Raw genomic sequence first — 25,222 nt, forward strand, 5'->3', positions numbered from 1 at the left:
ATGAAAACCTAGAGAAACAGTACACCACTTAACTTTATTTAAAGAGGAAGTTTAAGCATTTTATCACTTTCTTCTTCTCTTGGAGTTTCCAAAGATAATTAGACTTGCCGCAAGGGGCTTTGAAGAACACAGATGGGAATTTTAAGTTAAAACTGTGAGCGTGTTTTTGGATTCACTTAGAAGAGTAAGTATATTTTTTGAGAATACCTGATCGAGATAATTTAGTGAGAAACATAGTGAGTTTATATCCGTCCTGTTCTTGAGAACTTCAAAATTAACACATTCAGAGAAGTTCTTCAAAAACAGAAAACTGTGCACAGGAGTTCCCCTTTATTTATGGGGGATATACTCCAAGACCCCCACTAGAGGCCTGGAACTTCAGATGACAGCAAAGCCTATATTTACTATGTGTTTCTTTTTTTTGTTTTGTTTTCAATCTGATAACTCAGACTTACTAAGTGACTGATGGGCAGCTTGGATACAATGGACAAAAGAATGATTTTGCTCCAGGGCAGAGTGGCACGGGACAACATAAGATTTCATCATGCTACTCAGAATGGCATACAATTTAAAATTTATGAGTTGTTTATTTCTGGAATTTTCCACTTAATATTTTCTGACCACGGTTGACTTTGGGCAACAAACTGTGAAAAACGATACTGTGGATAAGGAGGGGACTACCGTATCCCATAGCAAGGAATTGGAATCCAATCCAAAGGATTGGACGCACAGGTTACTGTTTCAGAAAAAAGGAAACTAATAGATAATAATGTACATGTGGGTGAGAATAATCTTTTAAAACAGATTAAACAAGAATTCTTATTTGTTTTACATATGGTTTACATCTCAATGATTTACATACATGCTATGGAGGATTTTCTGGTAATTATATTACACAGTTTACTTTTGTGTAGATTCTTCTAAAGGCAGATTTGTAGGAAAGGATAAAACTGCTTGGTTCAGTGTGTTACGTGTTTGCAGATGTGTCCCTCACCTACCTTAATCCTCAGTACCTTAGTTCCTGCTGTAGTGTAAAATTATTAGTTCAATCTAAGAAATTGTAAAACACTAAAATCATCCTAGAACATGATCAAGTTCTCCATTATCTGAGATATTCATTTTTAATTATTCTCAATTATTATCATCATCTCACTTTCAATTTTTCTTTGGATAGACTAAGCTACTAAAATATTCTGGAATTAAATGTAGACTCCCACACCCCTTATTTATATTTCTGCATATGCTGATTATTCAGTGTGGAACTTCTGTCTATATCTTTTTTGATTGATTAAACTCTACCTTTCCTTCAAGATACAACTTAAAACTATGTTAATCATGTTCAAACATAGTTAAGTGTCCCTTAGCCTGCTTCCTCAATACTGTGATCTTATTTCCACCACTGTGTTCTCACAGCGTATTATATTTTTCATATAGTTATTTGTTTCCAGAGATACCAGAGAGCTTGCTTTCTCTCTCTCTCCAGGTAAGGATATGGCAAAAAGGCAGCTGCCTGTAAGACCAGAAGAGACCCTGAACCTGACCGTGTGGACACCCTGGTCTTAAACTTGGATTGTCAGCTACCAAAACAATAAGAAATTAACTTTCTGTTGTGGACGGGCGCGGTGGCTCATGCCTGTAATCCCAGCACTTCGGCAGGCCGAGGTGGGCAGATCAGGAGGTCAGGAGATCAAGATCATCCTGGCTAACGTGGTGAAACCCCACCTCTACTAAAAATACAAAAAAATTAGTCAGGCAGGATAGCGGGCGCCTGTAGTCCCAGCTACTCGGGAAGCTGAGGGAGGAGAATGGCGTGAACCCGGGAGGTGGAGCTTGCAGTGAGCTGAGATTATGTTACTGAACTCCACCCTGGGGCAACAGAGCCAGACTCCATCTCAAAAAGAAAAAAAAAAGAAAAGAAAATAATTTTCTGTTGTTTAAGCCACCCAGTTTATGGTATTTTGTTATGGCTGTGTCAGGTGACTAATACAGTATATATACAAACCATAAACTATAATATATAACATTGGTGTATATGCATATTTTATATATATAAATGTATATGTATTATATGTGTGTGTATATATACAGTATATTTATATATAAATTTATGTATACACATAGCATCACAGTATATATATAAATACACACACTACATTTATATATATGTACACACTATATATATACACACACTATGTACACACATAGACGCACACACATGCACACATACACACTGATTAGATGGAAAATATCATTGCAGATTACATGCCAAAATTGGAAATTGAATGAAATTTTCTACCTGGCAATAATGAGAAACTAAAGGTCTATTTCTAACCATTCAGATCATTAATCAGAATTGAATCCCCAAAATATAATGTTGTATTTTAATAAGTTTGTATCAATTGTTTAAAGTATACTTTAAATGTTTCATTAAACATTACTAAAACATATTTTATACTAAATTGTCATATTAACTATTTAAAAATTTAAAATATATATTATGTTAATTTAGAAATACCGAAACCAAAATTGGAAGTCTACTCATAAATTCATATTACATCAATTTTGAGAGACTCCTTTCAAAAATGCCCTAAACATTTTATGTATTTCAAAATCAGACAGAAATCAATACCTATATTCCTCCTGTGTGAAGTGTGGGATCTCACCAGGATGTAAGACAAGAATCTTCACTGTGGCACTGCTGGACATCACAGGCTCACCATCATCAAAAGCAACCACTACCAACTTAAAAAGCAATAAAAATTCATGTTAAAGATTATAAATAAGAACAACATAACAGTATAATTTTCATATGTAGGTTTTTAAGTATTGGATTCCCTGGTTTCAGAAGGGGGAGCAATTTCCTCACTGCCTACCAGGTGGCAGACACTATGCTAGAATGTACTACGTTCTCACTTAATCTTTACAATAATCCAGCCAGAAAAATGTTCTTATTTTCACTTGCCAGATGAGAATCCTCAAATAAGTAACTAACTCTATGATTAAAAAACAACTACCAATAAAACAAGTATATTATATGATATCTCTCCAATTAAAAACTCATTTCCATAATTTCACTGGGGCCCACAGTAAATACACATAATTTTATAGCACCAATACACTTATTTAAAAAGGGTTAAATTCCGTCACATAAAAAGCTAATTAGCTTGCTCAAAAAAGAAATTAATTTTCCTAGTGAATTAGTTGTTTTTGAGATTATAGGGCAGAAATACTTTACTCTAGAGGATAAAATTGGAAATCTTTGTAGTTTAACATTCTTTGGTATACTATCTCTTAAAAACAAATTATTAGGCCAAGTTCATTTGGTATAGCAGAAATTGTTCAAATGATGAAAACTAAGAAAAAGCTTCAGCATTGAGGTGTGATGTCTGATATTATTTATCACTGTGATAGGATTTATAATTTATTTTCTTTAATAACCTATATTACATCAAAGCAATTCTATGTTTACTTTAAGATATGTTAAATACTTTCAAAACTATGTGGTTCTCTGAAATATAAAATCTTTTGGAATCTGCAGGTTAATAATGTAAACTAATTCAACCTAGATCACAGAACCATCCTGGATCTCAGGATCTCATCCTGAGAGCCACAACTGACCTTTGGGTTAATGCTAATTTACAAACTGATCAGCTGTTCCAAACAGCAGTAAAATCATGAGAGACATAGTGCTCACTAATACTTACGTGGTTAACTGATAAAGCTATTTGCCTACTGTAGAGTCAAATGCTTTATTCACAGTAACAAAAATTATTCTAAGTAACTATTAAAAATGGAAATGTTCAAACACGTAATAAAATTGTCTACTTATGGTAATGCAAAATATGTTTTTAATACCTTGACAGGTAGAGACAGGCATTATTTTGTCAAATATATTTTTAAATATGTAAAAAACAAAAGTGTGAATATGTTCTGTTTCATTACTTTTTGAAGAAAAGTAAAATTTTACAAAAATCAAATAGATATAGATATTTTCCCAGATATATGCAAAGATTAACATAACAATATCCAACTGTTGAGTGGTATTAGGAAAATAGATACTCTCAGGAAAGATAAAGAATGCATAGAAAGAGGTTTTTTTTCAAGTTTTCTAGAATTATAGTATATCAAGAGTACTTATCTCAAGAAAAAAATGAGTATGGGAAAAATGATATTCATACACATAGTTGCAGGATAGCATTTATTGTAACAAAAAATGGAAACAGTCTAATTGTAAAGCAACTCAATATTATATTAAAAGAAAAATATGTTATATTCATATAGTAAAATACTATGAAACCACTAAAATAACAGCATTAATGTCACTTATTGGCATAGACAATATAATATTGAATTTAAAAAGCAGTATGTATAAGACTATGTGATTTGAAAACATATATTTATATATTTGTATTTGTATGAAATGTCATCCTGAGGATAGAGATCAAAATTGCAAATTCTGGCTGTCTCCGAGATGTGAGATACCGAGTGGTTTTCTTTTTACTATTTTGGAAGTTTCTGAGAAGAAAAAAATTGTAATTTTAAAAAATTAAAAAGGAGAAAAATTGAAATAAAAAAAGTGCTCTCATCTGTTAAGCCAAATTCTCTATCAAAAATTAAACATCAAATAGACTACATAATGAAAAGAGACACTGACCTTAAAAATTGTTGTAGGTTCTTCATTAAGATTGACTCGTGTTATTACTCTTCCAGAATCTTCTTCCACATCAAAAATACTGGCAGGGTAAGGAAACTGGACATCATCTACTCTATACCTCACACGACTTGCAGGTAATCCCTAAAATAAAATTATTAATTATTAATTTGCTGTCACCAAGTTAAAACAAAGTGTAATCATAACATTAAATGGATCTTTAAAATTCATGGTCTTTCAGAAGTGAAAATCGTATTTCCATAATTTCTTTCTTTCAGGGTTGAAATGTAGCCCGATAATTATTTCTTCGTGATAACTCAATCTGAATCAATGAAGTATCTCTACTACAGGTTATTTTAAAATGATTTATATGAGGGAAAAATTAATGGTTGCTTTGGGCATCTTCTCTACCACTTTCCTTTAATTATGTGAATTACATCTGCCTCTCAAGACAACCAATATCTCCTTTTTTAAATTCAGAGACAGGGTCGTTCTTTGTTGCCCAGGCTGAACTGCAGTGGCATCACCATAGTTTCCTGTAACCTCAAAACTTCCGGTTTCAAGTGTTCCTATCCCACTCTAGCCTCCCAAGTAGCTGGGAATACAGGTGTGTGCTACCATGCTTGGCCAATTTGAGAGGACTGTGCTAAAGTGCAGGAATGGGCATGAAAGCTAAAAACACAAAAATTATTTATCATCTACACTGTGTTGATTACAATGCTAGGTATTTCTATACATCATTAAATTAAAGCTCAATCCTTTAAATTACATTAATAACGAAGATGATAGTAATAACGGGTAAGTTAACGATCGCTAACAATTGCCAGATGCTTACCATGTACTGCAACCATATTAAAGATGATGTATGTGTACTCTGTTACCCATTTTAGAGCTAATGAATTTGTGGCTTACAATAAGTTAAAGAATGCTGAAATATTCCAGGGATAGGCAAGATAAGTTGGAACACCAAACAAAGTATTTCACTTTTAAAGAAAACAATTAAAATTTGAATTAAAATTTGGTAAGATTAAAAGAATCAAAGTGATGATAAAGGAACAGTCAAAACTTTGCTGGCTGTCCTCACTTACATTAGGTTTTAGATTGGTTTCATTTGGAACTACATAGGGTGACACTGAGGTGAGCACTATAACATTTACAGTGCTTAGGCCTTGTGAATGTCTTAAGACCTAGAAGTCAAATAAATATCTTGAGTAGAGAACTAGTATGTGGTAAAGTTTGACTTCAAACCTAAACACTAAATTACAACATTAACTTCTTCAGAGAAAGAAACACTTCTATTTGGCATTATTCTGATGCAGAAAAAGCAAGAACATTTTCCCCACAGGGTGTTGATTTGCCTGGACTTGACACTTTGGTGTAAAAACAGTTTGGAGAACGTTGTTTTTTATATTGCCATTTTCTTCATGACTGTCCTTGAAAATAATCTGTTGCTCATGTTGGTTCATGAATTACAGTTGGCCTATGAGATAAATATGTGAATCTTCAGTATTTATATAATTCCTTATTTTCTGTAAGTTCAGTCCTTTCATATACTACACATCACCACTGATCACTGTCTCCTTGAATACATTATTTGTTTAACTTTTTTCTACTCTTCTGCCTTTTCTCCTTCCCATCTGGTGCTCTGTCTCAGACTCTTTGCTTGTTCTCACTCTTTCTGGCTACCAAATGCTGGAGTTTTCCAAGGCTCTGTTACGAGAACTTCTGTTTTGTACTTCTACTCTTGGCCCCTGGAACCTCTCCCAGTCCAATAGCTTCAAATATCCTCTATTTGTTCATGAATACCAAATTTTAATATCTGGCTAAACTCTGAACCTTTTAAATCCAAACTTGGATATACAATTGTCTGCAGATAAGCTATTTTCAAGTAAACATATTCAAAACCAGAATGATTTCATCTCCCAAATGTATAACTCTTCTACTATAGATAATGGCTCTACTTTTTACTAAGGTGTTCTATTTGAAAGCCTAGGGGTAATCATTGATCCTTTCTCTTAAGCCCCATAGCCAAATAATCGTCACATCCTGCCAGTTCCTCAATGAATATATGCCCTAATGTCTACTCATATCCTCTGTATTTTCTGTAGTAGACTCTTAATTGACTTTCTGCTTCAATTCTATTACAACTATCTCATGACTCCTGCTTAAACCCCTCCAATGATTTTGCATCACACACACACACAAAATAAACACAGAGTTGTTAGTATGGGCAATCTGATCCTAAAAACATTTAATTTTTGCCTGCTCATCTGATTTCACCTTGCTCATTTCTTTTTCACACATCTTCCTTGTCCCTGCCTCCTTGTCTTTGCCAAGGTAATAGCCCCTTACCAGGAAAATAAGGTAGCAATACAATACACTCATCTCACACATTGTTGACTAATACATTTACCCTCCTCTTCTCCAGGCGTTCTCTAATACTCCCACTAAATTACCTTTCTTCAGCAACACTGTCTGAAATTATAGCATATATTTTATGTATTTACTTGTTTACTGTTTGTCTCCCACATAAGAATACAAGCTTCATTAGGGTAGGGACTCTAGCTGAGTACCTTGAATATTACCTGACCCATATATGTATTCAAGGAGTATTTGACTGAATGCATAAATAGGTGAATGGATAACCACATATCAAGGGTGCCCAGACACTTCAAATGATATCTAAAGTATTCATATATTTCAAGGTTTGGGAAATACAAAACATTGAATACACCTGGAAAGCATGTTAGGGAACTCTCAGTTCTGGGATAATATTTTTATATAAACAACTGATTGCACCTAGTGGTGGATGGTCAGTTCACCCACTGAAGATGTATAGAAACAAGGGCATTTTTTTAAGAAAAACTTTTTGCCTATTTGGACATAATCAGACTTATTATAATCATATACAGTGGCTAACCTTGTATATGACTTGCCTGAGAAAGAGTGGGGATTTAGCAGAACACAGCGTAGGACTGGGGGCACCGTGCGATGCAATGTCAGCAACTTTGCTTGCATTTTAATAATCATGATAATAACAAGAGTTGTTAGCTATCACTTTGAGTGTTTTACTATGTATCAGACTGTATGTATTACATACATTTTCATACTTACGATAAGTTCAGAAGTTGGTATCAATAGTACCTACATTTTTTCTTTTTGAGACAGAGTCTCGTACTCTCGCCCAGCCTGGAAGTGCAGTTGTGCGATATCTGCTCACTGCAACCTCCACCTCCTGGGTTCAAGTGATTCTCCTGCCTCAGACTCCCAGGTAGCTGGAACTACCGGAGCCCGCCACTATGCCCTGATAATTTTTTCTATTTTTAGTAGAGACAGGTTTCACTATGTTGGCCAGCCTGGTCTTGAACTCCTGACCTTGTGATCCGCCCACCTTGGCCTCCCGAAGGGCTAGGATTACAGGCATGAGCCACCACGCCCGGCCCTACTACCTATATTTTTAAAATAATAAAATCTAGGCTCTAAGAATTATTTTCTGAAATTTCCTTAGCTGGAAAATGGCAAAGTTATTACTTGAAGAAACTTGGCTCACACTAAAACAGAGGTCTTTTAACATCAAATCAACTTAACGTTTTTCAGTGCTATCTTAAAGGCAATAGTCCTTTACTAGGAAAATAAGGTGGCAACACAATTGAGCAAAATTACTTGGCAAAGATACTATAGAATTTGATGCCCTAGTAAATCTTGCCTTAGAACACTTTCTAAGAGGTTATGCAGCACATAATCCAAGTCACCTCCAGAACAGCAGGTCAATGATGAAAAAGCATAATTACAGCACCCACTGTTTCAAGAACAAATTTTTAGAGTTTTTGCTAGCATGAGGACCCATTCAGTCTGTAGTACAGTGACTAAAATTACTTATGACAATCACAGATTGGCTCTCGAAAACATAAAATGATTATACTTAGAATCTTCTTTTTAATAAAGCCAACATATTTGTGATGCATATGGAATTATGTCTGTAATTGATAAAATGAAAAAGAAAACATGCTGGTATTATGGAATATTATCTCTCAGATGCCTAAAATAGTTTCCTATCCAGAACATCTTAGAATTTCCTGGATGATTTTTACAGATAAGATTGTATGTGTATAAATATGAACATATGACTAAAATAGTTTGCTATCCAGAAAATCTTAGAACTTCCTAAATGATTTCTACAGATACGACTTATGTATATAAATATGAACATACATGTTACATAGTGACTATATCAATAAACTTTTTATTCTAAGATTGCTATTGTTCTATAGATTACCACACTATCACGAAAGTGTGGCCCTGATAGGATTCAGTTAGCCTGCAAGAAACATTTTGATTCTTTTATCACCCGTGTTATCAAAGTACCACATTTTATTTGATATCGCATATTATGATAACTAAATAACTAAAATGATGTAGAATTTCCTTTGAAAATATTTTAAAGTTTTTTTTCCCTCTCTGTCCTTTCCTACTATCTTCCTTCCCTTCTTTGCTTCTTTTTGCTTTCTCTTCCTCCCTCCTTTTCTTTCTTTACTTCTTTCCAAAGTCTTTTTAAAATAGTTGTATAATTAAACTGTATAATAGGTGAAACAGCTCTAGTCCTAACATTATTTCTGGGAAATTTACAACATGAATCAAGTCAAATTCATTGTTTTAATAAATCATAAAAATAGCTGTGGCTTTAATCTTGGAAAAACCTCTCATTTTGAAACCCAGAATTTTAAGTACTCTAAAAAAAAGTTATAAAGTTGATCACTTAAAATTACTAATAATTAGTATTTGTTAAATATCCTTTAACACTTGATTCCACTAAAATATAACAGATATGATCAACGTATTCTAATATATAAAACTCACTCTTATTGCATATGTTTTAAAAACTAAAATAATATAGTAAATGAGTTTGTGAATGATATATCTTAATAATTATGATATATGTGACACAAATATTTAAGTTATTCATATATATATGTATATATATATTTTAAAGACAGGATCTGGTGCTGTCACCCAGGTTGATGTGCAGTGGCACGATTATAGCTCACTGCAGCCTTGAACTCCTGGGCTCACGCAATCTTTCTGCCTCAGCCTCCCAAGAGGCTTGATATGGTTTGACTTTGTCCCCATCCAGATTTCATCTTGAATTGTAGTTCTCATAATCCCCATGTGTTGTTGGAGGGACCTGGTGGTAGGTAACTTGAACATGAGGGTACCCTCATGGTGTTCTTGTGACAATGAGTGAGTTCTCACAAAATCTGATGGTTCTATAAGGGGCTTTTCCCCCTTTTGCTTGGTACTTCTCCTTGCTGCTGCCATGTGAAGAAGGATGTGTTTGCTTCCACTTCCACCATGATTGTAAGTTTCCTGAGGCCTCCCTAGCCCTCTGGAACTGTGAGTCAATTAAACTTCTTTCCTTTATAAACTACCCAGTCTTGGACAGTTCTTTACAGCCATGTGAGAGCAGATTAATAAATAGCTGGAACTACAGGTGCATGCCATCATGCTGAACGAATTATTTTAAATTATTTGTAGAGATGGGGGTTTCTTTATATTGCCCAGGTTGGTCTGGAACTCCTGGCCTCAAGTGTTCCTTTCAATTTGCCCTCCCAAAGTATTAGGATTACAGGTGTAAATCACTTCACCTGGTCTAGATAAACTTTAAACTACCAAATATTTGCTTATATTTTAAATTGTATTAGGAATAGACGGATCTCTCCTTTATATATTCCCAATAAGTTTAATATTTCTTCCAATGAAATAGTTCAAATAATCATATGTATTTTTTAAAGTATAGAAAACATTTAAAATCAAGATGAAAATTTTTAAATATTAACTTCTACTTCATTCATGATAATATAGTATGCATATTATACTGTATCTCTCTATGTATAGCTGTATATATGTCAAGAGAAATTTTTGGGCCATGAATAATGATTAAAGCTATCCTTTTACAAACAAATCAATATTCAAAATTGTGTTACTCCGGCAATAGATTTATTTTCTATATCATTTTGAAACTGTGATAAAATTCCTTTAATATGAACACTAAAAGCAGTATACAGAATTACTTTCTTAAAGTTCTTACTGAAATGAGGCTGTCGTGTGGTTTATAAATGACCAGTAAATTACTTCTTTGGTTCCATACTCTCATCAACCAAATATAGTGTTCTCTATTTAGATTCAGAAAAATCTTGAGGTCATTAGTTATTTTTCTGTATTCACACACTATTACCACTAGATCACAGCATTTAAATAGATTTTTAAAAGATTTTTAGAAAAAAAAAATCGTAACCATTGTAAGAAACCCATAGAGGCATTTAAGGACTTTACCAATTAGAAAGGCTCTTCCTCATATCTAAATATTTCTTGAAACCAAATCTCATTCTGTCTTCAGCAGTGAAGGAACATAGTGGCTTCTTTTCTTTAGGGCAATATAGCGCCTATAAAGACCAATGTTTTCACCTGAGCCTCTCTTTATTAGGAGAGATATTTCTAATTATTTTTGAATTACCTTAGGCATTGTTTTCTTGCCATTACGTCTTTTCTGTATGTCTTTTTAAAATTTATCATAGTTTTGCAAACGTATTAACTCTGCATTCAAAAAAAAAAATGAAATGAAACAAATTGTCTTTTTTTTTATGTGATGCACTAGGGAAACCAAATACTTTAGTTCTCTATTTAATTTTATTATTCAAATAATAGAATCAATTTAATTTTATTTTTTAGTTCAACTGGCTTAATTAAAATCTCTTCCTTAGTACAGATATTTTAATATTATGAGGTAAAATATATGTAGCCATTTCAGACAATGTAAAATATCAAAAGAAGACTATAAAATAGACTTTGATTCAAAATGATTTACCAAATGTTAGAAAGTAGTATTGTAATATATATGTAGTATCACATTAAAAGGGAAGCTGCATTTAAACAATTTGAGGACTCTATTTGCCTAGTCACCATGAAGAGGGATTATCAAAGGAAAAAAAAAAATGAAGAAAGTATTAAGCAAGAGATAAACACCAATTTAATAGAAAAATGATGAAAACTACCTGCAAGGATTCTCTTCGCAGAAGACAATGGTGGCCAAAATCGAGTTTCCAATTTTTCTGCTTCTTGGAGTCTTTTGAAGAATAAATACAATATATTTCTTCTTTAAATTTTATGAAAACTGAGGTCATGTGAAAAGCATAGCAGGACAGATTTTGGAAACCTTCTCATTAACCATGTCAGCTATTTCTATAGATGGAGTCAAGCCCATGTATCAGTGTAAGTGCTACTTCAGATAACCATGTTTTTAAAAGACTGATGAGTTGCTGTATAACAATCCTTCTTAATTCCAGCTTTCATTTCCCAAACATTTTTTGATATTTTTTCCGGAATTTTCAAATAAGTAACATAGGATCCTACAGAAGGATACATATATTTTATAAATAAAATATTCAAAATAGGAGCATGCTATTACAGGAAGCTTAATAAATCAAGGTGAGCTAAAAACTTTGCCAACATAGATATAACAACTTAATTTAACCACAATTTATATGTTTATTTGTTTATTTTACTTTATTCTTCTTGAGACAGAGTCTCACTCTGTCGTCCGGGCTGGAAGGCAGTGGCGTGATCTCGGCTCACTGCAACCTCCCCCTCCCAGGCTCAAATGATCTCGTTCCTCAGCCTACCAAGTAGCTGAGATTACAGGCACGCACCATGCCTGGATAATTTTTGCATTTTTAGAAGAGACAGGGTTTCACCATATTGCCCAGGCTGGTCTCAAACTACTGAGCTCAAGTGATCCACCCACCTTGGCCTACCAAACTGCTGGGATTATAGGCATGAATCACCGCACCCAGCCAGAAATTAAACACAACTTAAAACAAATCTCTAAGGGCTTTTTGTTTTCCATTAAATAAAATATATTTAACTTTAAAGATTAGTATCATACAACTAAGTAACAATATATTTATATAAGATGTATTTGTAAGAGAAATTTAAAAATTGTCTAAAATATTAGCAATTAAACATTTTATAAATTTTTACTATCACTTGTCATCATGCTCATATGTTTTATTTCGATTTATTTGCGAAATATAGCATTTTGCAGTCCTTGTTTATACGAAAACTGTCTAAAGCTTTGATAGTTAATCACTCTATCTTTTCTGGAACACTGTGTGGGTTATAGAATATCATATTCCACACTACTGGCTGCCTTAGTAACCACTCTTCACTCTTCTATTTTGCTAATTCGTTTAGATCTTCACAACTTTCAAGTGATGGAGACCACAGGTGCCTCTGCCCTTTTTCTTATTTTTTTTTTTTAATTTCAACTTTTATTTTAGGTTCTGGGGTACATGTGCAAGTCTGTTACATGGTACGTTTCATAATGCTGAGGTTTGAGGTACAATTGATCCTTTTATTGAGGTAGTAAACATAGTACTCAATATGTCGTTTTTCAGCCTTTGCTCCCCTCCTTTCCCCCACTCCTCTAACAGTCTCCGGGTATCTACTGTTCCCATCTTTACGTCCATGTGTACCAAATGTTCAGCTTCCACTTAAAAGTGAAAACATGCAGTATTTTGTTTTCTGTTCCTGCATTAATTCACTTGGTATAATTGTTTCCAGCTGCATCAATGTTGCTGCAAAGGACATGCTTTTGTGTCCAGAATTGGTTCCTTCTGGTGGGTTCTTGGTCTCCCTGACTTCAAGAATGAAGCCGCAGACCCTCGTGGTAAGTGTTACACTTCTTAAAGATGGTGTGTCCGGGGTTTGTTCCTTCAGATGTTCAGATGTGTCTGGAGTGTCTTCCTTCTGGTGGGTTCCTGGTCTCGCTTGACTTCAGGAGTGAAGCTGCAGACCTTCCCAGTGAGTATTACAGCTCTTCAAGGTGGCGCATCCAGAGTTGTTCATTCCTCACGGTGGCTTCTTGGTCTTGCTGGCTTCAAGAGTGAAGGTGCAGACCTTCGCAGTGAGTGTTACAGCTCATAAAGGTAGTGTGGACCCAAAGAGTGAGCAGCAGCAAGATTTATTGCAAAGAGCGAAAGAACAACTCTTCCCCTCCATGGAAGCTGACCTGAGGAGGTTGTCACTGCTGGCTCTGGTGGCCAGCTTTTATTCCCTTATTTGTCCCCACCCACATCCTGCTGATTGGTCCATTTTACAGAATGCTGATTGGTCCATTTTACAGAGTGTTGATTGGTCTGTTTTTACAGAGTGCTGATTGGTGCATTTACAACCTTTAGCTAGACAGAAAAGTTTTCCAGGTCCCCACCCGATTAGCTAGACAGAGTGCTGACTGGTGTTTTTACAATCCTTTAGCTAGATGGAAAAGTTCTCCAAGTCCCCATCCGACCCAGAAGCCCAGCTGGCTTCACCTCTCACTTCTTTCATGCTTTTCTTACGTTTGCATAGTATTCCATGGTGCATACGTACCACATTTTCTTTATCCAATCCACCACTGATGGACACTCAGATTGATTCCATGTCTTAGCTATTATGAAAAGTGCTGTGATGAACATATAAGTGCATGTGTCTTTTTGGTAGAACAATTTATTTTTCTTTGGTTATATACCCACTAATAGAATTGCTGGGTCAAATAGTAATTCCGTTTTAGGTTAATTGAGACATCTCCAAACTGCCTTCCACAGTAGCTGAATTAATTTACATTCCCACCAACAATGAATAAGTGTTTTTTTGTTTCCTCCATAACCTCAGCAGCATCTGTTATTTTTGACTTTTTAATAATCAGTACTCTGGTGTGAGGTGGTATTTCACTGTGGTTTTGATTTGCATGTCTCTGATGATTAGTGATGAGCATTTTTTTATATGTTTGTTAGTTGCTTGTATGTCTTCTTTTGAGAAGTGTCTGTTCATGTCCTCTGATTTTTAATGGGGTGTTTACTTTTTGCTTGTCGAATTAAGTTCTTTATAGATGCTGGATATTAGACCTTTGTCAGATGCATAGTTCATAAACACTTTCTCCTACAGATTGTTTACTCTGTTGATAGTCTCTTTGCTGGGCCAAAGCTCTTTAGTTTAATTAGTTCCCACTCATCAATTTTTGTTTTTGTTGTAATTGCTTATGGTGACTGAGTCATAACTTATGTGCCAAGAGCAATGTCTAGAATGATATTTCTTAAGTTTCCTTCTAGGATTTTTACAGTTTTATGTCTTAAATTTAAGTAACTGATTCTTATTAAAAAAAAAAAAAATTGTATGTGGTTGAAGGAAGGGCCTAGTTTCATTATTCTCCATATAGCCAGCCAGTTATACCAGCACCATTCACTGAATAGGCAGTTTTTTTCTATAGTTTGTTTTTCTAAGTTTCATCACACGTCAGATGGTTGTAGATGTGTGACTTTATTTCTGAGAACTCTATTCTGTTCCATTGGTCTATGTGTTTGTTTTTGTAGCAGTATCATGTTGTTTTGATTACTGTAGCCTTGTATTAATAATATAGTTTGATGTAGGGTAGTGTGATGCTTCCAGCGTTATTCTTTTCGCTTTGCTCATATGATTTATAGTACCACGCTTAACCCTAGGTAATGTGGGGTTCATTCATTCATTTAACACATTCACTGAATAGAAATTACTGAGTCATGAGAGTACAAAAAATGAAAAAGTTTACAGGGAGATGGAATTCATCTCATATCCCCTTCTTCCACATGTTCTTTAGAAATAATTCATCCATATTGACCTTATTAAACACCAACCTCCTTCCTACCTCAAGGCTTTTCCATTTGCTTTTGTCTTTGCCTGTAAGATTCTTGCATCATTAGCCTCTTTTAACATTCTGGTCTCAAATGACACCAACTCCTCTGCATATACCCATCCATAAACCTCTCTGAGTCTATAACTATTGCCTTTACAGTACATATTCTTATGTGAAATTATGTTACACATATATTTGTGTATGGTTTTGCAGCCTCTGTCCATCATCTGTGAGCTGTGAGTAAATTTTTTCTGATTTGCATTATTTAAGAGGGCAGGCCGGGCGCGGTGGCTCAAGCCTGTAATCCTAGCACTTTGGGAGGCCGAGACGGGCGGATCACGAGGTCAGGAGATCGAGACCATCCTGGCTAACACAGTGAAACCCCGTCTCTACTAAAAAATACAAAAAAAAACTAGCCGCGCGAGGTGGCGGGCGCCTGTAGTCCCAGCTACTCGGGAGGCTGAGGCAGGAGAATGGCGTGAACCTGGCAGGCGGAGCTTGCAGTGAGCTGAGATCTGGCCACAGTACTCCAGCCTGGGCGACAGAGCGAGACTCCGCCTCAAAAAAAAAAAGAGGGCAATAATAATTTGTTAAATGAATACTACACGTGATTTCAATTGTCCCATAGAACTGATATTTATGGTGTCTTTTAAATGAACATAGAAATTAACCTTCCCGGCCGGGCCCAGTGGCTCACGCCTGTAATCCCAGCACTTTGGGAGGCCGACGTGGGCAGATCACGAGGTCAAGAGATCAAGACCATCCTGGCTAACACAGAGAAACCCTGTCTCTACTAAAAATGCAAAAAAAAAAAAAAAAAAAAAAAAAAAAAAAAAGAAAGAAATTAACTTTCCCAGTCTTAAAACCTGAGGGACAGTTCTTTTCTAAGGACATCAACCGTTGGGCCTCCCAGATAGTATCAAGGAACTGAAACTTACTAGAGCACTGCATCTGAACAATGAGATACAAGACCCCTCAACTCTCATGACTGTCTAACTGACCACCTGTTTCCTGTTGACCAACTCATCTTCTCTCTCCCTAATTCCTGTTTTCCTACATGTAGTTACATTTCTTCTCTGCAATATAAACCCCTGATTTTAGTCAGTCTGCAAGATGGATTTGACATTAACCTCCCATCTCCTGGGCTGCAGCAAACCCAACCCCGGCAATGCTTTTGTCTCAGTGACTGGCTTTCTGTGCAGTGACCAACAGGACCTAGACCAAGGGTGTCCAATCTTTTGGCTTCCTTGGGCCACACTGGAAGACAAATTATGTTGTGCCACACATATAATACACTAACACTAATGATAGCTGATAGCTTTAAAAAAAAATCACAAATAAATCTCATAATGTTTTAAGACAGTTTATGAATTTGTGTTGGGCTGCACTGAAAGCTCTCCTTGGCTGCATGTGGCCTATGGGCCATGGGTTTGACAAGCTTGATCCTAGACCAAACCCCTGGTATTTCAGTAACACTTATGTGTATGTGTATCATGAGCTGCCAAGATGTATAACACATGGGGATTATGGGAAAAACAGTTCAAGACAAGATTTTGGTGGGGAGAGAGCCAAACCACGTCATTCCACCCTGGCCCCTCTCAAATCTCATGTCCTCACATTTCAAAACTCAATCATGCCTTCCCAACAGCCCCCCAAAGTCTTAACTCATTCCAGCATTAATCCAAATGTCCAAGTCCAAAATCTCATCTGAGGCACAGCAAGTACCTTCTGCTTATGAGCCTGTAAAATCAAAAGCATTGTCACTTCCTAGATACAATGGGGATATAGGCTTTTGGTAAATACATCATTCCAAATAAGAGAAATTGGCTAAAATGAAGGGGCTACAGACCCTATGCATGTCTAAAATCCAGTGGGGAAATTAAATCTTCCAGCTCCCAAATGATCTTCCTTCATTCCATATTATATCCAGGTCTCACTGATGCTAGAGGTGTGCTGCTGTGTCCGGAATTGGTGGGTTCTTGGTCTCACTGACTTCAAGAATGAAGCCGCAGACCCTCGCGGTGAGTGTTAACGTTCTTAAACATGGGGTGTCCAGAGCTTGTTCTTTCAGATGTTCAGATGTGTCTGGAGCTTCTTTCTTCTGGTGGGTTCCTGGTCTCACTGTCAGGAGTGAAGCTGCAGACCTTCAGGGTGAGTGTTACAGCTCTTAAAGGCAGAGGGTCTGGAGTTGTTCCTTCTTCCCAGTGGGTTCGTGGTCTCCCTGGCTTCAGGAGTGAAGCTGCAGACTTTCGTGGTGAGTGTTACAGCTCATGAGGGCAGCGTGGACCCAAAGAGTGAGCAGCAGCAAGATTTATTGCAGAGTCAAAGAATAAAACTTCCATGGCGTGGAAGGGGACCCCAACGGGTTGCCGCTGGCTGACTGGGGCAGCCTCCTTTTATTCCCTTACCTGACCCCACCTACATTCTGCTGAGTGGTCCATTTTACAGAGAGCTGATTGGTTCGTTTTACAGAGAGCTGATTGGTCCGTTTACAATTCTTGAGGTAGACTCAAGAGCCACAGAGTGCTGATTCTCCAAGTCCCCATCCAGTTCAGGAGCCCAGCCGGCTTCACCCAGTGAATCCTGCACCAGGGCTGCAGGTAGAGCTGCCCGCCAGTCCCAAGCCGCGCCTGCACTCCTCAGCCCTTGGGCTGTCCATGGGCTCCCTGGCGCCGGGGGCGGCACCCATTGGGGAGGCTCAGGCCGTGTGGGAGCCCAGGGCAGGGGAAGGAGCTCAGACATGGCGGGCTGCAGGTCCTGAGTCTTACCCCATGGGGAGGCAGCTAGGGCCTGGCAAGTGCAGCGGGGTGCAGCGCCGGCGGGCTGGCACTGCTGGGCGACCCGACGCAACCTCTGCAAGCTGCTGACCCGAGTGTTAAGCCCCTCACTGCTCTGGGCCGGAGGCGCTGGCTGGTGGCTCAGTGTGCTGGCCCGCTCAGCCCACACCCACCGGAACTCACACTGGCCCGCGAGCGGAGCCCCGGTTCCTGCCCCTGCCTCTCCCTCCACACCTCCAGGCAAGCAGAGGGAGGCGGCTCCGGCCTCAGCCAGCCTAGAGAGGGTTCCCACGGTGCTGTGGCAGGCTGAAGGTCTCCTCAAGCGCCGCCAGAGTGAACGCGGAGTCCGGAGGCCAAGGAGGCACTGAGAGTGAGGGCTGCTAGCACATTGTCACCTCTCACTGCCGTGGCCTTGGACAGCACTTCCTTTATGGCTTTGCAGGGTATAGCCCCCTCTTGACTGCTTTCATGGCTGGCATTGAATGCTTGCAGTTTCTCCAGGCACACAGAGCAAACTGTCAGTGTATTTACCATTCTGGGGACTGGAAGACAGTGGCTGTCTTCTCACTGTTCCAGTAGGCAGTGCACCAGAGGGACTCTGTGTGGGGGCTCCTACCACACATTTCTCTTCTGTACTTCCCTAGCAGAGGTTCTCCATGAGGGTTCTGCCCCTGCAGCACACCTCTACCTGGATATCCAGGCATTTCCATACATCCTCTGAAATCTAGGCAGCGGTTCCTAAACCTCAATTACTGTCTGTCTTCTCTACAACCGCCGGACCAATACCATATGGAAGCTGCAAGGATTGAGAATTGCACCCTCTGAAGCAATGGCCTGAACTGTACCTTGGCCCCTTTTAGTCTGCTTGGAGTGGCTAGGAGGCAGGGAACCAAGTCCTGAGGCTACACACACCAGGGAGTCCCTGGACCCAGCTCAGGAAACCATTTTTCCTTCTTAGGCCTCTGGGTGTGTGATGGGAGGGGATGCTGTGAATGTCTCTAACATGCCCTGCAGACATTTTCCCCACTGTCATGGTGAGTAACATTTGACTCCTCATTACTTATGCAAATTTCTTCTACCAACTGGAATTTCTCTCCAGAAAATGGGTTTTCTTTTCTACTGCATCATCAGGCTAAAAAATTTTCAAGCTTTTATGCTCTGCTTCCTCTTGAACACTTTGCCACTTAGAAATTTCTGCCACCAGGTACCCTAAGTCATCTCTCTCAAGTTCAACGTTCCACAGATATCTAGAGCAGGGGCAAAATGCTACCAGTCTCTTTGCATAGCAAGTGCGACTTCCAGTTCCCAACAACTTCCTCATCTCCATCTAACACCAGCTCAGCCTGGACTTTATTGTCCATATCACTATGAGCAGTTTGCTCAAAGCCATTCAACAAGTCTCTATGAAATTCCAAACTTTCCCACATCTTCCTGTCTTCTTCTGAGCCCTCCAAACTATTCCAGCCTCTGCCTGTTATCCAGTTCCACAGTCACTTCCACATTTTCAAGTGTCTTTACAGCAGTGTGGCTGTACCTGGTATCAATTTACTGTATTAATCCATTCTCACACTGCTATGGGGACATACCAGATACTGGGTAATTTATAAAGTAAATAAGTTTAATTAACTCATAGTTCTGCAGGGCTGGGGAGGTCTCAGGAAACTTACAATCATGGCAGAAACTTACAAGATATCCTTCACAGGACGATAGTAAAGAGAAGTGCAGAGTGAAGTAAGGGAAAAACCCCTTATAAAACTATGAGATTTTGTGAGAACCAACTCACTATCATGAGAAGGGCATGGAAGTAACCGCCCCCATGATTCAATTGTCTCCCACCGGGTCTCTCCCACTACACGTGAGGGTTATGGGAACTACAGTTCAAGATGAGATTTGGGTGGGGACACAGCAAAACCATATTGTCCTCTAAGAATTCATTTACCTAAGAATGTGGATACATTGTTGGGAAGTTTTCAATTTATAACCCATAAATATCTGTTCATTTTCTCATTGACAGCTTCTCATATTTGTCTCTCAAGTTGGTGGGCAAGGATGAGAAACAGGTATGCTTTTGTACTTACGGGCCTCACAATTGGACAGGTTGGAGAGACAGAAGGTACACATAAAAACACAATTATCTCCCAAAATTTCTGATTAAAACTGTGAAAAGGAAGCATGTGGTGCTATTCAATGGAGGTGTTACAACTAGAGAACAGATCTTAAGATTTATAGTAAAGCAGACTTTATAACTCACTGTAGACACTCACAAATCACAAAATACACAAACTGTATTTTACTTCATAGAGAGTACAGTAATTGTGTTAGTCTAATTTAGTATATCATTTGAGTATTAAATGATAAGCTAGGCCAGGTGTGGTGGCTCATGCCTGTAACTCCAGCACTTTGGGAGGCTGAGGTGTGTAGATCACCTGAGGTCAAGAGTTCAAGACCAGCCTGGCCAATGTGGTGAAATTCCGTCTCTACTACACATACAAAAAAGTTAGCCTGGCATGGTGGCAGGTACCTGTAATCCAACCTACTTGAGAGGCTGAGGTAGGAGAATTGCTAGAACCCTGGGGCTGGAGGTTGCAGTGAGCTGAGATCACACCACTGCACTCCAGCCTGGGTGACAGAGTGAGACTCCATCTCAAAAAAAAGAAAGAAAGAAAAAAAAACTTAATTTTATTAGGATTTTAAAAAGGGGTAAAAGTAGACAAGTATCAGTAGGAAGTTACATAAATTAAAAGCTGTCTTTTAAACAAAAAGTCTTACTAATTTTCAGTAAGAACTTTATTAAAATATGTATCTTTTAAAAATGTGTGGGATTCTAAAGACCCTATAAGCATATTTTCATGAAAACTTTCTTCTCAAATATTACAGTGCCATAGATGACATCAAAATTACTTCAAGAGTTCAGGCATTAATATCCTAAAGTTTACAGTTGATAAGGATGTAAGCACTGTACCAAACTAAAGGCAAAGTTGTGTTTTTCCATTACTCTGAAAGTGAGGAGAAAGAAGAGGAAAAATTAACTAGTATCAATGTGCTTCACATAAGCTAAGTGTGTCATTCTCCATTAAGCCCAAACAGTAATCCAGTGAAATAGGTCTTCTTATTCCTATATGGATACAAGGTTTAAAGAAGTTAATTAACTGCTGTACAATATAATTTTTATGGGTTAAACACAAACACCAACACTTGTGATATCAGTCAATAATTTTCATAAACTATACAGATGTTCACCAAACCTAACGGCACTCAGGAAGAACATGATTTATGACATCTATTATGAAGGAATCATTTTTTTTTGGTTCATGACTTAGGTATATTTCTAAATATGATTGGGGGTAGTAGGTAACATTTAAATATTATGTGGTTTCCAAAATATGAGAGGAATGATATCAGCTTTGTGATGTCCCTTTATCTGCTAAATTTGAATTGTGTGGAATTCAATAATTATGAATACGAATATTTACTTATGTCTGTATTAATATGAATAATACATGGCAGACAAATCCTGCATTAATGATGATGCTCACGTTAGATTTTTAAAATCAAAATGTGATATAATTCTACACAATAATAAGGTGGGAATAATTAATATAGCAGAATAAATGTAAATTTACATGAAGAAAATAGAATACGATTTCAATCATTTTCTTCATTATTTGTCACGTTTTCTACTTTTGATTTCTGTTCTTATAGTGTGTTAAACACTATATGTTTTGGCTTAATTATAGTGATAATATAATTAATTACTACAGAAGGTAATTGTATACCTGTATGAAGGATGTTTCAAACTTGAAAATTTAGGGAATTTCAATGAGAATATAATGGACCCAAATAATTAGGTTCTTAATATCAGGGGACATCTTGATTTAGTCATTTTTCTTAAAAACATAATTATCAAGAAAATACTTATTCAGGCTCACATCGTTTCCTTCATAATTTCTTCATAATTATAGCCATCACATTGTATCAGGGAATACTAAACTTACTATTATCATTAAAAACAAACATTAAGTAATTTGTTTTCAAGAACACAAAAATTTTACCCCGACAGGGTTTGCAAAATTATTTTTCCCAAAGTCTTTGAAGCAACTACTCTGATTTATTTTGTAACAATGCAATTCACAAAATCTCCCAAGTATGATTTAACATCAGGAATTACTATAAAGGAATTACTACAAAGTGGTTTTTTGGTGTGTGTGTATATACATATATATATGTGTGTGTGTATACGTGTGTGTGTGTATATATGTGTATATACATATATATACATATCATGTGTGTATATATATATGTAGATACACATATATGTATATCTGTTTATGTGTATATATATGTATATCTACATATATATACACACGTTAGGTTTGGTGAACATCTGTAGAGATTATGAAAATTATTGACTAATGTCACTAGTGTTGGTGTTTGTGTTTAACTCATGTGTATTATATATGTATATATATATATACATACACACTATATATATATATATTTCAGGCATGTGACTTAGTCATATTTTAGTGAATTTAACTGGATGTCAAGGTATCCTTAAAGGAGAAAATAGAGAAAAAAAAAAAAGAAACAGCAGACCAAACTCTTCATGTAACCACTAAGAAAGTCATGTGCTTTTTTCACTTCTTCCTCCCTCTTCCCTGTTTTTAACATCTGGAATGATCAATATGTTTTGACAACATGTTGGCAAGTTCCTTATGCAGTTTGACACTTAATATAAGGTGTTTGTATAGTTCAGTTTCTATAGATAGGATATTGACACAGCTATTAAAGATTGTAAAAAATATTTGCTTTAAGGCTATTTACCACTAAATGTTTTGGGAAATGTGCTTTTCAAAGATAATTGTAACTCGACCCTTAAAGGCATCAAATAACACATTCCTTGTAAAATGTATTTATTTAAACACAGTTAAGTTTATGAAGTTGTCATTTGGTACACCTTCAGACTTTCTTAATACAAAAAAATCATGTAGTCAAAGGAACTTAAGAGATGAATCTTACCTGAGCTAGTAATTAGTGATCCCATATTCTATGCCTTAAAGCCCTTCCATTTTTCTTGAGATAAAACAATTCTTAATACTGTCTTCACAATCTACCAGATTAAGCAGGATCCAAAGGTTTCCCTCTCCATCCTCCTGAAAAACAAAATGGCCCTGGATTTTTGAAACTTATTGTTCTTCCTCATATTTCAGGGCCAGATTCTTTTGCTACGTTACTTTGTCTTGGCATAACCTTCAGATCTCAGCTCAGAATCACTTCTAGAACCTCCCTTGACTCTCTAGATACAATCATGCTCCCTCTTATATGATTTCACAGAACCCTAAATATTTCTAAGTACTCTTCTTTTCTCTTTTTTTTTTTAACTTCAATTTTTTTTTTTTTTTTTTTTTTTTTGAGGCAGAGTCTCGCTGTGTTCCCCAGGCTGGAGTGCAGTGGCACGATCTCCGCTCACTGCAAGCTCTGCCTCCTGGGTTCAGCCATTCTCCTGCCTCAGCCTCCAGAGTAGCTGGGACTACAGGCACCAGCCACCAGTCCGGCTAGTTTTTTGTAATGTTTAGTAGAGACGGGGTTTCACCGTGTTAGTCAGGATGGTCTCGATCTCTTGACCTCATGATCCACCCGCCTGGGCCTCCCAAAGTGCTGGGATTACAGCCGTGAGCAATCGTGGCTGGCCTTATTTGATTGACTTAACTTTTATCCTTTTAAGTTTGAAACACTGAGGCTTGGAACCGTGACAGTTTTCCCTTATTGCTTAATCTAGCATCTCTTATATAATAGAAGCTCTTTAAATAATATTCAGTGCACAAACATATAGTAAATCTTGAGGAATTTTTATTGTTTGGATCTCAAGGGCACAGATTTGAGTTAAATATAATCTATAGTTTATGAACATTATCATTGATGGGTCTTCAAGGCATATTTGTTTATTCATTTCTTTCTCTCCTTTTATTTTCATACCTTCTTTTCTTGCCTCTCTTTGCCACCAGTGGCATTTTTTTTTAATACATTTAAGGAGTATCTTTTAAGTACAACCATTTATGGTACATTTTATTATAGTTTAGCAAATATCCCTTCCCCCTTCTTCCACTTCCTGTTCTACTGATTTTTTGGGCTAGGCCATGTGACTTGCTTTGGTCAATAGACACGAAGAACTGTGACATGGGAGCCGTCTTTACATGTCATCATGTGGTTAGGCAAGTTCTCTTAAGATTCTGTTCATATCACGTGAAAAGCAGGCCTGGTTAGCCATGCGTCCCTGCAGAAAGAGGTATGTGGAATAGACATGAGCCTAGTCAAAGTCAGCCAATTCCTAGCTGCCTCACAGACCCATAAATAAAAATATTGATCTTTGCCATTGTAGAACAGTGAGATTTTGGTGTTGTTTACTAAGAATTATTTTTGTAGGAAAACCTGTAGATGCTACTGTGTGCTTAAAAAAAAAAAAAATGTGTAATGGTATTGCTTTCTTTTTCTCACTGTTTTCACTGAGCACTCAGTTCTTACACTTCATTCTTTTTGCTATGTGTTAATCAAATCCTGCCATGCCAGAAGTTCACAGGGTACTTCACAGTAACTAATGATCACAGTTGTATAGGAATCTCTGTGATACGTTAGAAAGTTCCTAATATGACAGATAATGTTCCTGACAATTGCATTGTCTTGAATGCTTTTACTTGACTCTGTAGTAAAGATGGCTTGGGGTTGGAGAGAGGATGGGGTGGCGTGCTCTGCATTATCATGATGAGTGAAACAGCCAGGTGTGAAGCCAAACAAGCTGTAGCATTTAGCTACAATGGTAGTCTAGTCAAAGGGAAACTTCGAAACAGAATACTCAGGTCCAGTCCTTAGATTATAAATACACCCCGAGAAAAGATCAAGCAGGGAAAAAATTGTCATGGTCATGTTTCAGAGGCACAGCACCTTCCTGACACCCCAGTACCTTATGCCACCCCCTTCTTCTATACAACTTATGCTCGGTTCCTGGACCTCTGACTTTTACAGGATTTTCCAGAATGCAGGGGAGAAGCACAAAGAGAAGGAAGCAGATCACAAAATATTAATATGGATGACAGA

General features: G+C 37.1%; 1 protein-coding gene across 14 annotated transcripts in view; it reads right to left on the reverse strand.

Moving 5' to 3' along the window:
- The window catches only part of PCDH15 (protocadherin-related 15), a 1,021,780-nt gene that overhangs the window by 152,928 nt on the left and 843,630 nt on the right, over nucleotides 1-25,222 (reverse strand). For all 14 annotated transcript variants that reach the window (XM_011938778.1, XM_011938777.1, XM_011938779.1 and 11 more), the window contains 2 exons: nucleotides 4,655-4,795; nucleotides 2,630-2,742 (listed from right to left, as the gene is read on the reverse strand). In XM_011938778.1, the coding sequence (XP_011794168.1) occupies nucleotides 2,630-2,742; nucleotides 4,655-4,795 (254 nt within the window). The remainder of the gene's footprint in view (nucleotides 1-2,629; nucleotides 2,743-4,654; nucleotides 4,796-25,222) is intronic.

This window comes from Colobus angolensis, unplaced genomic scaffold (genome assembly GCF_000951035.1).
Source record: "Colobus angolensis palliatus isolate OR3802 unplaced genomic scaffold, Cang.pa_1.0 Scaffold177, whole genome shotgun sequence".
NCBI lineage: Eukaryota > Metazoa > Chordata > Mammalia > Primates > Cercopithecidae > Colobus > Colobus angolensis.